The 14,200-nt window shown below is 58.7% G+C and overlaps 1 protein-coding gene across 2 annotated transcripts in view; it reads left to right on the forward strand.

Annotated features, from left to right (window-relative positions):
* The window catches only part of ITPR3 (inositol 1,4,5-trisphosphate receptor type 3), a 40,176-nt gene that overhangs the window by 12,586 nt on the left and 13,390 nt on the right, over positions 1-14,200 (forward strand). Inside the window, exons 4-37 of one of the 2 annotated variants that reach the window (XM_030965590.1) lie at positions 493-543; positions 822-826; positions 972-1,161; positions 1,264-1,362; positions 1,449-1,532; positions 2,582-2,728; positions 2,814-2,909; positions 3,487-3,537; positions 3,989-4,131; positions 4,257-4,356; positions 4,639-4,799; positions 5,432-5,573; positions 5,780-5,941; positions 6,028-6,200; positions 6,891-7,010; positions 7,396-7,578; positions 7,663-7,914; positions 8,139-8,283; positions 8,413-8,560; positions 8,855-9,051; positions 9,179-9,308; positions 9,562-9,619; positions 9,813-9,978; positions 10,119-10,283; positions 10,461-10,529; positions 10,886-11,011; positions 11,140-11,262; positions 11,425-11,625; positions 12,001-12,252; positions 12,339-12,464; positions 12,699-12,824; positions 12,921-13,041; positions 13,705-13,889; positions 13,989-14,137. In XM_030965590.1, coding sequence (XP_030821450.1) covers positions 493-543; positions 822-826; positions 972-1,161; positions 1,264-1,362; positions 1,449-1,532; positions 2,582-2,728; positions 2,814-2,909; positions 3,487-3,537; positions 3,989-4,131; positions 4,257-4,356; positions 4,639-4,799; positions 5,432-5,573; positions 5,780-5,941; positions 6,028-6,200; positions 6,891-7,010; positions 7,396-7,578; positions 7,663-7,914; positions 8,139-8,283; positions 8,413-8,560; positions 8,855-9,051; positions 9,179-9,308; positions 9,562-9,619; positions 9,813-9,978; positions 10,119-10,283; positions 10,461-10,529; positions 10,886-11,011; positions 11,140-11,262; positions 11,425-11,625; positions 12,001-12,252; positions 12,339-12,464; positions 12,699-12,824; positions 12,921-13,041; positions 13,705-13,889; positions 13,989-14,137 — 4,646 coding nt within the window. Of the gene's footprint in view, positions 1-492; positions 544-821; positions 827-971; positions 1,162-1,263; positions 1,363-1,448; positions 1,533-2,581; positions 2,729-2,813; positions 2,910-3,486; positions 3,538-3,988; positions 4,132-4,256; positions 4,357-4,638; positions 4,800-5,431; positions 5,574-5,779; positions 5,942-6,027; positions 6,201-6,890; positions 7,011-7,395; positions 7,579-7,662; positions 7,915-8,138; positions 8,284-8,412; positions 8,561-8,854; positions 9,052-9,178; positions 9,309-9,561; positions 9,620-9,812; positions 9,979-10,118; positions 10,284-10,460; positions 10,530-10,885; positions 11,012-11,139; positions 11,263-11,424; positions 11,626-12,000; positions 12,253-12,338; positions 12,465-12,698; positions 12,825-12,920; positions 13,042-13,704; positions 13,890-13,988; positions 14,138-14,200 lie in introns of those variants that run through there. The other variant, XM_030965589.1, reaches the window with a different exon arrangement.

Below are 14,200 nucleotides of genomic sequence, written 5' to 3' on the forward strand. Positions count from 1 at the left end.
AGGTCCAGGCCTGCTCCATGTCTGGGCATGGCACCGCTGGCACCCTGCCTTTGGCTGCTTGGCTTTGGTGCTGCCAAGAGCCCCCAGTGCCCACATCGCCCATTTTGGGTGTTTGACCCCCATCCCCAGCCTGAGCCCAGCACCCTTGTTTGGTGTTACCCCAAAACTTGCTGTCCTGGGGAATTTTGGTGCCATTTTGTCCCTGTCCTAGTTTTTAAATCCTCAATTTAAAGCCCTCTGGTTTTAAATCCTCAATTTAAAGCGTTCCTGGGGCTGGTCAAGGCCACACCTTGGCCCTGGGCTGAGCTCTTGGATGGCCCTGGGCTGGAATTCCTGGTTGGATTCATCCCTGGGGGACAGAGGGGTGCTGACCCTGATCCCAGCCCGTCCCATCCTTCCCAAAGCCGGGGCTGGGAGTGACCCAGCTGGGAATTGCTCCTGGGGAGGGAGGAGGGTGCTGCTCCAGCCTCAGCTCTTCTCCTCTTGGAGCAGCACGCGGCCCAGATGGAGCAGAAGCAGAACGAGACGGAGAACAAGATGGGCGTGGTCGGTAGGGACCGTCATCCAGGTACGGGGCAGCACGGGGCCACGGGGCAACATGGTCCCCAAAAACGGACACAATGGACCCAGGGTCACATGACAAACATGGATCAAAATGGATCAAGGGATCAAAAAAAAAGAAAGAGAAAAATGGATCCGGCATGGGGCCAGCAGGGATCAAACATGGATCAAACATGGATCCAGCAGGGATCAAACATGGATCCGACACAGATCCAACATGGATCCAGCAAAGATCCAGCACGGGTCCAGCACAGATCCAGCACGGATCCAGCATTGATCTGTCACAGATCCAGCAGGGGTCCAACATGGATCCAGCACGGACCCAGCGTGGGTTCAGTACAGATCCAGCATGGATCCAGCACTGACCCAGCACATCTAGGAAGGGGCTGGTGGTGCATTGGGGGCTGCACTTCTCATGTCCCCCACCCTTGTCTCCTCCAGCTGCTGCACATGAAGAGCAACAAGTACCTGACGGTGAACAAGCGGCTGCCGGGGCTGCTGGAGAAGAACGCCATGCGGGTCACCCTGGATGCCACCGGCAACGAGGGCTCCTGGCTCTTCATCCAGCCCTTCTGGAAGCTCAGGAGCAACGGGGACAACGTGAGCCTGGGGCCCAGCAGTGCCTGAAGGGAGCTCCATGCCTGGGCTGGGCTCCACACCCAGGTCTCACCCTCGCTGCCCTTCTCCCGTTTTGCTCCCCAGGTAGTCGTGGGAGACAAAGTCATCCTGAACCCCGTGAACGCCGGGCAGCCGCTGCACGCCAGCAACTACGAGCTGGCTGACAATGCTGGCTGCAAGGAGGTACAGGAGGGGCTGGTTTTTTCCTTCTTTTTTTCCTTTTTTTTTCCCTTGTCCTGGGGTCGTGACCACGCTCTCTTGCTCTGCAGGTGAACTCGGTCAATTGTAACACCAGCTGGAAAATCAACCTGTTCATGCAGTTCTGCGACCACATGGAGGAAGTGCTGAAGGGGGTAAGGAAGGAGGTTTGGCTGCGTGGACCCGACAGGCTCTGGGGGACAGGACGTGTGAGCAGCCACCTGGCTCTGTGACAAGGGCACAAAAGAGCTCCTGCCTTGAGGGCTGTAATTCCTGCTTGAATTCATCACCTGGAGAACAGCACAGTGAGGCGGAGCGGTGTATTTTAGGATCTGCTGGCAGCAGGGAGCTGAGGGCACAAATTACCAACCTCAGGGTGTTGAATTGGCTTTTGGGGACAACCCCACGCAGTGCCAGCAGTGGCCTCTTGTGCAGGGACAATTCCAGCTGCTCAGCCGTGCAGCAGAGTGGCTGTTGCCTGGGAAAGGAACTTTCCCTGCTGAGCTATTGTTCGGGGCTGAGGTCCTCCAGGAAGCAGCTGGAGGGATGTGGATTGTTGGGATCTTACAGCCTTTCATCCCCAGGCACTGTGCTTATCCCAGCTTCCCACATCCTCCTTCCCGGGGTGTTAATGCCTTAAACAGTCCAGGAGCTGAGCCCCTGCCTGCTCCAGGGCTGGAAAATGATGGATTCACATCCATTTATCCCTGGGGGTGGAAGCAGAGGGTCACTGCATGGATAATGGAAGTGATGGCAATGCAGGGTGCCTGTGCCCTGTCCCCTGGGCTCAGAGGAGCACTTGAGCTGCCTGGGGCAGGTTTTAGCAGAGCTCCAGGAGGTTGGATGGGAAGAGGTGGCCGTGCCCTGTGGTCCCCAGGGTCACACAGTCCTGCCATGCAGTCGGGAGCTGTGTCCAGGAGGAATCCTGTCCCCTTTACAGCATGAGGGGGTCACAAGAAGAGATGCATTGCAGGAGAGTCATGAAGAAATTTCTCCACTCACTGAGTGGTTAAACATGGGAATAGGCTCCCCAGGACAGTCCCCATCCCTGGGAGTGTTCCAAAATGAGTAGACAGAAACTTCAGGATACAATTTGGTGGGCATGGTGGTGAAAGATTGGATTTAATGATCTTGGAGGTCTTTTCCAACCTGAAAGACTCCAGGATTCTTTGCCCCTGACCCTGACCCCCGTGTCCCCGTGCAGGGGGACGTGGTGAGGCTGTTCCATGCCGAGCAGGAGAAGTTCCTCACCTGTGATGAGTACAAGGGCAAGCTGCACGTCTTCCTCCGCACCACCCTGCGCCAGTCAGCCACCTCGGCCACCAGCTCCAACGCCCTGTGGGAGGTGGAGGTGAGCAGGGAGGGCGTGGAGGGGGTGCTCGGAGCCGTGCCAGCCCCTGCTGTGCTGTGGCTGAGCTCTCCCCTGCCTCTCCCAGGTGGTTCACCACGACCCGTGCCGAGGGGGAGCCGGGCACTGGAATGGCTTGTACCGCTTCAAGCACCTCGCCACGGGCAACTACCTGGCAGCAGAGGTAAGGGGGCGGCAGAGGGGTGCAGGAACGTGCCCTGGGGCTGGGGCACCCCTTGCAAAGGCAGTGCCCACCTCGGGCACGGAGTGATGCCCAGCGTTTCCTCTGGTCCTCTCCAGTTTGCTCTGGGAGCCCCTGTGGCTCCTCCTTGCTGGCAGGAGATGTTGACCCCAGGGCCCTTCCATCACTGCTGGACGGAAACCAGCAAACACTGGGGCTCTGAAATGGGTGCTTCAAACCCAGAGACACTCTGTTAACACTTGAAGACGAAAGAAGATCTCAGACTGAGCCCATCCTGGGCTGGTGCTGCTCACTGGGAGCTCAGCCTGGAGCCTCCAGGGAGTTCTTGCTGCCACACAGAGCCCAGGTCTGCTCCCCTGGGCTCCCCCATCCTCCTCCCAGGGCTGGGACACCGTGCACTGGGCACAGGTCACATCCTCCAGCCCCACCTGGGCAGGCTTCCTCTCCGTGCTGTGTTCAGGGAAGGCAGGGGCAGGGATCACACACCATCCCCAGGGGTTCGGAGGGACCGAGCAGGAGGACTGACAGCTGCTTTTCATCTCCCTCTTTAACTTTCCAGGAAAACCCAAGTTATAAAGGAGACGTGGCTGAGCCCAAAGCAGCGCCCACGGTGAGCAGAACCGCTGCTGCCGCTGCCCCAACCACGCCAGCTCTCAGCCAGGGCCTGAAAGCAGGGAAATGCCCCAAAACAGAGCCCTCTGAGGGGACTACAGCCCAGTTTGTCCCTCTGTGCCAGCCCAGCATCCCTGCCCTGCACTTAGAGCAGTGTCCCACGATGAGAGGGCCCTGCCAAAACCTCTCAGAGGGGTCCCAGTGCATGTTGGCTCCCCAGGCCACAGGGAAATGCTTGGTGGATGAGAGAGCTGGATGTTCAGGGGGGTTTCTCTGTGCTGTTGGTGAGGTTTGGATCAGGGGGGGCCTCGTAGCTCAGGTGCATCCACGCCGCTTGTGCTCCACTCATGCGAGGCTCAGCCCCAGCAAAGCTTCTGCTGCATCCCCCCGATGCCCTGGGCACAGGGGACCCCCGAGCCGGGCTCAGAGACCCCCTCCCCACCGTGCAGGGGGGCAGCAGCCGTGCCAGCCGCAGGAACACCGGGGAGAAGATCAAGTACAGGCTGGTGGCCGTGCCCCACGGCAACGACATCGCCTCCCTCTTCGAGCTGGACCCCACCACGCTGCAGAAGACGGATTCCTTCGTGCCACGGTACAGCAGTGGGGTCAGGGAGCAGGCTGAGTGCTGGGGACGGGCAGTGCTGGTGTGTCCCTGTGGGGGTCACTTGGCAGGACGCCCTGTGGGAGTCACTCAGCAGGACATTGTGCCGTTGGCAGGAACTCCTACGTGAGGCTGCGCCACCTGTGCACCAACACCTGGATCCAGAGCACCAACGTGCCCATCGACATCGATGAGGAGAGGCCCATCCGCCTCATGGTACAGCCCTGCTCCCTTCTCCCTCCCTGGGCTTGTTCCCTGTTCACCAACAGCTCTTAGGGTGCCCCTTCCCTCCCAGCACCCAGGGACTGAAACACCCTGGATGATCCAAAGGGGTGGGTGGACACCAGCCTGGAGCCCACCCCAGTCATCCAGAACCCACCCCAGCCCCTCTGATGGGGACAAACTGGGTCACTGATGTCAGCAGGGGTGGTGGCAGATGGTGGGGACACGCCTGGCATGGCCCTGTCTGTGTGATGCTGCTTCTCTGTTGCATCCCAGCTGGGCACGTGCCCCACCAAAGAGGACAAAGAAGCTTTTGCCATCGTCTCCGTGCCCGTGTCTGAGATCAGGGACCTGGACTTTGCCAACGACGCCAGCTCCATGCTGGCCAACGTGGTGGAGAAGATGAACGAGGGTTTCCTCAGCCAGAATGACAGGAGGTAAAAGGGAGATGGGGCTGTGCTGGGCTCCTCCAAGGGCCCTGCCTGGTGCTGGTGCCAGCACTGCCCTTACTTCCCTGCCCACAACCCCAATCTACGCCTGCTTCTCCCAGAAGCCTGGCGAGGAAACCAGATAACGGCACAGCCCCGCTCTGGCCCCTCCTAGAAAAATATCCTAGAAAAATATCCCAGAAAAATATTTTTCTAAATATCCGAGGGGCTGGGAGATGGCCCCACGATAGGGGCAGCTGCCTTAGTCACTGCATTATTTTTAGGTGGGTGGGTTCTTGGTGCTTCCTGAGCAAACACAGATCCCTGTGGGACAGAGCAAGCAGCTCCCGCCCTGCCAGCCTGGCCCACAGGGGTGACCACAGGGGAAGAGGCGTTAAATGCAGAATTCCTGGTGTAAGCCACAAGCAAAGCCCCCCAGACATTCATCCTGACACGTATAGGAACCATAGGGGCTGCAGATCCAGCCATTGACCTCCATCAGGGAGTGCAGGATCAGCCAGCAGCTCCCCTGGCAGGTTTCTGAGGCTCTTTGGGCCCCAAAACCCACCAGCATCACTGCAGGGATCTGAGTCTGGGCAGGTGAGCAGCCCCCAGCCCACTCACCCCGTGTCCCTTCGCAGGTTCGTGATCCAGCTGCTGGAGGACTTGGTGTTTTTTGTCAGTGATGTCCCCAACAATGGCCAGAACGTGCTGGACATCGTGGTGACCAAGCCCAACCGGGAGCGGCAGAAGCTGATGCGGGAGCAGAACATCCTGAAGCAGGTGGGTGGCCCTGGGGCCCTGCTCCCCAGCAAGGCTGGGACATGTCCTGTGGACATCTCCTGTCCTGCTCAGGGCCACTCTGGGGGCCAGAGGGATGGAAAACACCACAGGGGAGGGTTTAGCCTCCAGCTCATGCTGTGGTGTTCAGCCATGCATGGGGAGCTGGTGTGGAGCAGGACACAGCCCTGATCTCTGCTTTTGGGCAGATCTTTGGGATCCTGAAGGCCCCATTCAAGGACAAGGGCGGGGAAGGGCCCCTGGTGAGGCTGGAAGAGCTGTCGGACCAGAAGAACGCTCCCTACCAATACATGTTCCGCCTGTGCTACCGCGTGCTCCGGCACTCCCAGGAGGATTACCGCAAGAACCAGGTGCTGGGGGGGGGACTCCCTATCCCCATGGAGCCTCAGGGGGGGCAGGGGGGACATCGCTCACAGCCCCTCCGTGCCCGCTGCAGGAGCACATTGCCAAGCAGTTCGGAATGATGCAGTCGCAGATCGGCTACGACATCCTGGCCGAGGACACCATCACGGCCCTGCTGCACAACAACCGCAAGCTGCTGGAGAAGCACATCACCAAAACTGAGGTGGAGACCTTCGTCAGCCTGGTGCGCAAGAACCGCGAGCCACGGTGCGTGCATGGGGGGCTCTTGGGGGGGAAGAGGGGAAGGGGAGCCGTGGGGTCTCGGGTTGGTGTTTGATAATTGCTGCCCCAAGATGTGCAGGATGTCTCTGCTTCGGCTGAAGAAAGAGTCAGAGCTCTTCAGTTTTCAGTCTTGAGGTTGTTTATTAATTCTTATCTATAAAATTTTCTTTGTGCCCAGCCGAGGTCTGCTCAGCAGGGCAGCCACAGGCACTCTGTTGTCCTTTTATACTACAAACTACATATAACATATTTACACTTAATTCCCAATATCTATCACCTATGTTAGACAGTGCACTTCTACTCTAAACCAATCCCAAAGTGCCAACATCACAGCAGAAAATGGAGAACAAGAAGAAGAAGGAGAAAGGCTGGACACGCTCAAGTTCGTCCATCTTGTCCCCATAACCCCCATACCAAAAATCCTAAAATCTACATTTTCACCCTGTGATAATTTTATTATTACACTATTCAAACCTCTGTGACTTTCAGGTCCTCATACAAAGTTGGCAACTTGCTGCAAAGGTCAAAATCAAACCCGCAGGTGTTCTGGGCTGCATGGCAAGGTCTCTGAGCCCCTCGGCGGGGTCCTGGGCAACTCTGGACACCTGGAGGGGTGCACTGAGTCCCGACAATGGGGAACCCCCTCTCATGGCAGAGCTGCCTCTCCCCCAACAGGTTTTTGGATTATCTCTCGGATCTCTGCGTGTCCAACCACATCGCCATCCCCGTCACGCAGGAGCTGATCTGCAAGTGTGTGCTGGACTCGAAGAACAGTGACATCCTCATCAAAACTGAGTGAGTGGATGAGGGAGAGGTTTTCCACATCAGGGTGGTGTTGTGGGGTGGTTGTCAGGCACCCACCAAAGCCTCTCACTCTGCAGCTGGAGAGAGGAGAGAAAATTTATTGAAGGGTTCATTGGTTGGGATAAGAACCAGGAGAAATTGCTCATCAAATACAATCACATGTGAAACAGGCTCTAGTCAGGGATATGAATTAAGGTTATTCTTAACTAAATCAGAGCAGGATAATGAGAAGTTAAATAAAACCCTTACCCCTTCTCCCCACCCTACAAGAGACCCACCACAGGAAGGGCCTGGTCCCACTGAAGCTCCATCACCTCTTGAGGTGCAGCCCCTCCATCCATGGGAGCATCTCCAGATTTCCCCTTTCCTGTCCCAGGCTGAGGCCAGTGAAGGAGATGTCCCAGACCCACGAGTACCTGAGCATTGAGTACTCAGAGGAGGAGGTCTGGCTCACCTGGACGGACAAGAACAACGACCACCACGAGAAAAGCATCCGGCAGCTGGCACAGGAGGCCCGGGCTGGCAATGCCCACGACGAGAACGTCCTCAGCTACTACAGGTGATGCTCCTGTGGCACCTCCTGTCCAGGTGAGGCTGTGAGGGTTGCACGGCCTCACTCCCTCTCCCCCTCACCCCTGGGCAGGTACCAGCTGAAGCTCTTTGCCCGCATGTGCCTGGACCGCCAGTACCTGGCCATCAAGGAGATCTCCCAGCAGCTGGGGGTGGACCTGATCTTCCTGTGCATGGCAGATGAGATGCTGCCCTTCGACCTGCGCGCCTCCTTCTGCCACCTCATGCTGCACGTGCACGTGGACAGGGACCCCCAGGAGCTGGTGATGCCCGTGAAGTTTGCACGGCTCTGGACGGAGATCCCCACAGCCATCACCATCAAAGAGTGAGACACGCCAGGGCTCGGGATGGCTCTGAGGGACAGGGCAGGACAGGGGGTGGCAGGGGAGTGTTTGTGGAGTGACCTGGGTGCATTTGAGCCCTCAGGAGGAAGTGGGCTCCATCTGTCACAGCATCACTGCTGGTCACAGTGGCTCTGGACAGTGCTCCTGCCAGCTGGGTGTGAGGACACCTGCTGTCCCCAGCTCACCGCCATGTGTCCCCTTGCAGCTACGACTCCAACCTCAACACCTCGCGTGATGACAAGAAGAACAAGTTTGCCAGCACCATGGAGTTTGTGGAGGACTATCTCAACAACGTCGTGAGCGAGGCCGTGCCCTTCGCCAACGAGGAGAAGAACAAGCTCACCTTTGAGGTGCGGCACCTTGCAGGGTGTGACACAGTCTGGCTGCTGCTGCCCCTGCAATGTCCCTGTCCCGCACCATGGATTCTCCTGCTCAGCCCTGAGCAGAGCGAGGTCTGGAGCTGCCTTGTCCTTCCCCAGGTCGTCAGCCTTGCCCACAACCTCATCTACTTCGGCTTCTACAGCTTCAGCGAGCTGCTGCGCCTGACACGGACCCTGCTGGGCATCATTGACTGCGTCCAGAACCCTCAGCTGATGATGCAGGCTGTCTACAATGATGAGGTGACAGGTGAGCCCCTGTTCATGGCCAGGGAGATGTTTTCCATGGTCTGCCCAGTGCTTTCCATGGTCTGCCCAGTGCTTTCCAGTTTTGGTGGCAAGAAAACCAGACACTGGCTTGCTGATGCAACTGGTTGTGCATCTGGACTTGGGGTGGTGAGCCCTTGGCTATGCCAAAAGAAATATTTGGTGCCTTCTGCTCATTCTCTGATTAAGTCTAGAGCATTTTCCAGTCCGAGTGGGTCCTTCTTTGGTCCTCTGCCACCTCCTTCTCCAGCCACTCTAACTGTGGCTGCCTCTGCAGGGAAGAATGTGCGAAGGTCGATCCAGGGCGTGGGGCAGATGATGTCCACCATGGTGCTGAGCAGGAAGCAGTCCATCTTCAGCCCCCCCAGCCTCAGCGCTGGCTCTGCCCCAGAGCAAGTGGACAGAGGGAGGAGCATTGAGAACGAGAACATTGTGGTGATGGAGACCAAGCTGAAGATCCTGGAGATCTTGCAGGTTGGAGCCAAAGGAGTGGTGGGACCTGTGGATGGGGGTGTGTAATGTGATTTTCTCAAGGAGGGGCACAGTTGGCGTGAAGAGGGCACTCAGTCACTTCTGGTTTCTCCTTCCCTGCTGCTTCCAGTTCATCCTGAACGTGCGGCTGGACTACAGGATCTCCTACCTGCTCTCTGTCTTCAAGAAGGAGTTTGTGGAGGTTTACCCCATGCAGGACAGCGCGGCCGATGGGACAGCTCCAGCCTTTGACTCCACAAGTAACTCTCCCACTTTGCTCCTGGTACACCCCCAGCTCAGCAGACCCCAGGGGCTGGGAGGACACAGGTGGCAGAGGTGACACCTCCAGCAGAAGTGACATCTCCAGCAGCTGCTGCTGGCAGAGGGCAGGGAGGGATGGAGTCTGTGTTTTGGTGGGAACAGGGTCAGGGAGCTGGGTTGGTTCCTGTGGGTTCCTGCCAAGACACAGGGCTGGCACTGTCCACCCTTGTCACTCCCTTCCTCTCCCTGCAGCTGCAGCCATGAACCTGGACCGGATCGGGGAACACGCCGAGGCCATGTTTGGTGTGGGGTGAGTCCCTGTCCCCCATAGCTCCCCTGGTCACAAGGTCTTTCCCCTTCTGTCCACCCCACCCAGGCTGGGAGCTGCAGATGACGAGCAGGATGAGGCTCTAAAGGCTCCAAAGCTGTCCCCATCAGCTCTAAAGCTGTCCCCATCACCCCTGAGCTCCCTGTTAACACCCAGCGCTTCCATCCCTCTCCAGGAAGTCCAGCAGCATGTTGGAGGTGGATGACGAGGGAGGGAGGATGTTCCTGAGGGTGCTGATCCACCTGACCATGCACGACTACCCCCCACTCATCTCCGGCTCCCTGCAGCTCCTCTTCAAGCACTTCAGCCAGAGGCAGGAGGTCCTGCACACCTTCAAGCAGGTGACACCAAGGGGACCTGGAGATCACACACCTGGCTGTGGGTGGGGAACGTGGCGTGGATCCTGGCCCTTTCCTTGGGAGGGGGATCTGGGAGTGGGATTTGTGCCCCAAGCTGGAAACCCCTGGGAATGTCACTGCAGGTCCAGCTCCTGATCTCAGCCCAGGATGTGGAGAACTACAAGGTGATCAAGTCAGAGCTGGACAAACTCCGCACGATGGTGGAGAAATCGGAGCTCTGGGTGGACAAGAAGGGCAGCACCAAAGGGGACAGCGCAGGGGAGGGGAACAAGAAGGAGAAGAAGGAGGTGAGAGAAGCAAGGTCCTGGGATCCAGGGTGGGGAAGGAGTGGGAGGCAGGGCAGGGCTCACCTTAATCCAACAGCTGATGCCTCTGGATGGGCTCGATGGGGAGGCTCCAGAGGGTCCTGTGGGGTGTGGCTGGAGGGGCACAGTGTGACCCCAGTGCTGTCGTGTCCCCTGCAGCACGGTGCCGACGAGGAGGTCATCGCTCCAGGAGAGAAGAGCAGTGAGAACTACCAGATAGTGAAGGGGGTGAGTGAGACCAAACCCCGGTGCACCAGCAGGAAGGAAAGGGGCAAAATCCTGGGGGGGATTTCCAAGTTCTGCTGTGCTTCAGTAGAAACAAGTCCAAGCCTGGCTTGCTCCTGCCAGCTCAGCACAGGGAAAAGCTGTCACATCCTTGCACTGGGGGGACTGGAGGGGACTGGGTGGGTGACAGCTATGAGGCCTCTGCATGGTACCGAGGGGAGGCTGAAATTTGTGAGCAAAGCAGGGAACACCCAGGATTACGGAGGGAACACATGGAATGCAAACCAGCCCCAGTGCTGATGTCCATCCTGGGTGGCTCCAGGCTCAGCCCCTGCCCGCTGTGGTCCCTCTGTCCCCAGATCCTGGAGCGGCTCAACAAGATGTGCGGGGTGGGGGAGCAGGTGCGCAAGAAGCAGCAGCGCCTGCTGAAGAACATGGACGCCCACAAGGTGATGCTGGACCTGCTGCAGATCCCCTATGAGAAGGTGGGTGGACAAAACCAACAGGTCCTGAGCTCCTAGGGCAAAGGAGGCACACGGGGATGCCCCTGAGCGGCCTCCTGCCATTCCCATCCCTCTCAGCTCCGCATGTTTCTCCTCTGTCCCATCCTCAGGGGGATGCCAAGATGATGGAGATCCTCAAGTTCACCCACCAGTTCCTGCAGAAGTTTTGTGCTGGCAACCAGGAGAACCAGGCCCTGCTGCACAAACACCTCAACCTGTTCCTGACCCCGGGGGTAAGGAGAGGACACGGAGGGGCAGCAGCACAGGGAGGGAATTCAGCACCACACCTGGGGCTGAGAGCACAGGATGGAAAAGCCAGGAGGAGACACCAGGCAGGGCAGGAGTTGGGGACAGTTCCTGCAGCTCCCTGACCTCACTCTGCCCCTTGTCCCCAGCTGCTGGAGGCAGAGACGATGCAGCACATCTTCCTCAACAACTACCAGCTGTGCTCGGAGATCAACGAGACAGTGCCGCAGCACTTCATCCACTGCGTGGCCACCCACGGCCGCCACGTCCAGTACCTCGACTTCCTGCACACCATCATCAAGGCAGAGGGCAAGTACGTCAAGAAGTGCCAGGACATGATCATGACTGAGGTGAGGAGCTCTCCTGCAGGGCAGGAATGGGGGGGAAGCAGGACAAGGCTTTTGGAACCTGCACCATTGGCTTCTTCCTTGAGAAGAGCCTTCCAGCCATGCTGGATCCTCCCTGGAACCAGCCAGCCCATCTTGAGTGGCCATCAGCCATCTCCAGGGGCTCAATGCAAGGTCCAAGAGTCAGTTTGGGAGTCCCACAATTTTTTATTGCACTGCAAATGCCTGGATTTTCCTGTAAACACAAATCCTGTCCCCCTTCTCAGCCATTACTGCTCATCCCCACTGCACAGGGGGCACCATTGGCCTTGGAGGCTTCTGACCTTCCTTTTTCAGAGTGGTGACCACTGAGCTCTGAGCACTGACCCTTCCCTGCAGCTCACCAATGCCGGGGACGACGTGGTGGTTTTCTACAATGACAAAGCTTCGCTGGCCACCCTGCTGGAGATGATGACAGCAGCCCGGGATGGGGTGGAGGAGAACAGCCCCCTGATGTACCACATCTCCCTGGTGGACCTGCTGGCTGCCTGTGCTGAGGGCAAGAACGTCTACACCGAGATCAAGTGCACGTCCCTGCTGCCCCTGGAGGACGTGGTGCGGGTGGTGACACACGAGGACTGCATCACAGAGGTACGGGGTGGCAGCCAGGAGGACACTGGGGCTCTGCACTGATTGTCCCCTGACCTTGTCCCTGCTCCTTTCCCCCTCCCTGACAGGTGAAGATGGCCTATGTGAACTTTGTCAACCACTGCTACGTGGACACGGAGGTGGAGATGAAGGAGATCTACACCAGCAACCACATCTGGACCCTCTTTGAGAACTTCACCCTGGACATGGCCCAGGTGGGGCCATGGGAGGGCTGAGTGGGAGGGACACAGCAGTGGTGGCTTGGATGGGGACAGGGTGGTGTCACCAAGGCTCCCTTGAAGCCTCCTGCAGGGCATGGGTATACATGTGGGACCTCATACAGCTGCCACAGTTGGGGCTGTCTGGCCCTCAGCTCAGTGTGGCCCCAGCAGCCTCTGGGCAGACACGAGCTGGCCCTGGTGCCATCAGTGTGCTGCCTGTCCTGACAGATGTGCAAGAAGAGGGAGAAGCGCCTGCCTGATGCCACACTGGAGAAGTACGTGCTGACGGTGGTGCTGGACACCATCAACGCGTTCTTCAGCTCGCCCTTCTCAGAGAACAGCACCTCACTGCAGGTGACACGGGTGGGCAGGGTGGCAGGGAGGACAGCACTCAGCCAGGCCCTCAAAACATGGTTTGGATGTGTGTGCTGACACTCCTGTCTCCTCCAGACCCACCAGACCATCGTGGTGCAGCTCCTGCAGTCCACCATGAGGCTGCTGGAGTGCCCGTGGCTGCAGCAGCAGCACAAGAGCTCGGTGGAGTCCTGCATCCGCACGCTGGCCATGGTTGGTAAGGAGCCACGGCCGTGCCCAGGGGACAGGGGACAGGGCCACCCTGGGCCAGCAGTGAGCAGGACACCCTGTTGTCCCTCCTGTGGGGGTGGCAGGACACCACGGTGAGGGGCTGCCAGCTGGGGATGGGGACATTCAGCTCCGGGATGGGCTTTTGTTTGAGCTTCATCTCAGCATTCCCAGGATAATGTGAGGATAACCAGAGCCTGGGCTTGGCTGGGAGCTCCCTGGTGTGTCCCTGCCCGGACACAAAGCCAACATTGACAGTGGTTTTCCCTGGCCAGGACTTTGCCCTCGGTGTGCAGCTGCCTGACTCAGGCTGAGGGCTGTGAGCACTGAGTCACCGTGGAAAGGATTGCTGGTGGCTGGGCTCTGGGTGGGGATTTCCCTTTGGAATTCCAGGCAGGGTGCTGGCAGCCTCCCCACGCTGGGCTTTCCCAACCAAAAACTGGGGCTGGGGCCAGTTTCCACCCTGTGTGGGGCTGTGGGTGTTGGGACATGTGGGAACACTCCAGCCCATACTGCCCTGGAGGAATTTACTGATGTATTTACCCCAAATCTCTGCTGCAAATGAGGTGAACACTGGTGAAGGGATGCCCAGACAGGGTGCTGGGACCCAGCTGGGTGGTGGCTGTGCCAACCCCACCCCTGTGTCCCTCAGCCAAGAGCCGCTCCATCGCTCTGCCCATGGACCTGGATGCCCACGTGAGCTCCCTGCTCAACAGCAGCTCCACCAGCACGGTGCAGAGGAACACCTCGAGCTACAAGGCAGCCACACGCTCCTTCCCTCGTGTGTCCACCACCCCCAACCAGTGGGACTACAAGAACATCATCGAGAAGCTGCAGGTACAGGGCAGGGCGTGGCGGGGCTCAGGTGGGCGCTGGCCTTGCAGGCTCCCTCTCCCGTGTGTCCCCTGGCTCTGAAGGGGCTGCTGTGGCTTGCAGGACATCATCAACGCCCTGGAGGACAGGCTGAAGCCGCTGGTGGAGGCTGAGCTGTCCGTGCTGGTGGATGTCCTGCACCGGCCGGAGCTGCTCTTCATGGAGGGGACAGAGGCATTCCAGCGCTGCGAGAGTGGGGGGTTCCTGTCCAAGTGAGCCTGGGCTGGGGCTCCTGGGGGTCCTGGGGGTGCTGGGAAGGGTTTGGGACCCTCACC

The sequence above is a fragment of the Camarhynchus parvulus genome, chromosome 26 (assembly GCF_901933205.1).
Source record: "Camarhynchus parvulus chromosome 26, STF_HiC, whole genome shotgun sequence".
NCBI classification, from domain to species: Eukaryota; Metazoa; Chordata; class Aves; order Passeriformes; family Thraupidae; genus Camarhynchus; species Camarhynchus parvulus.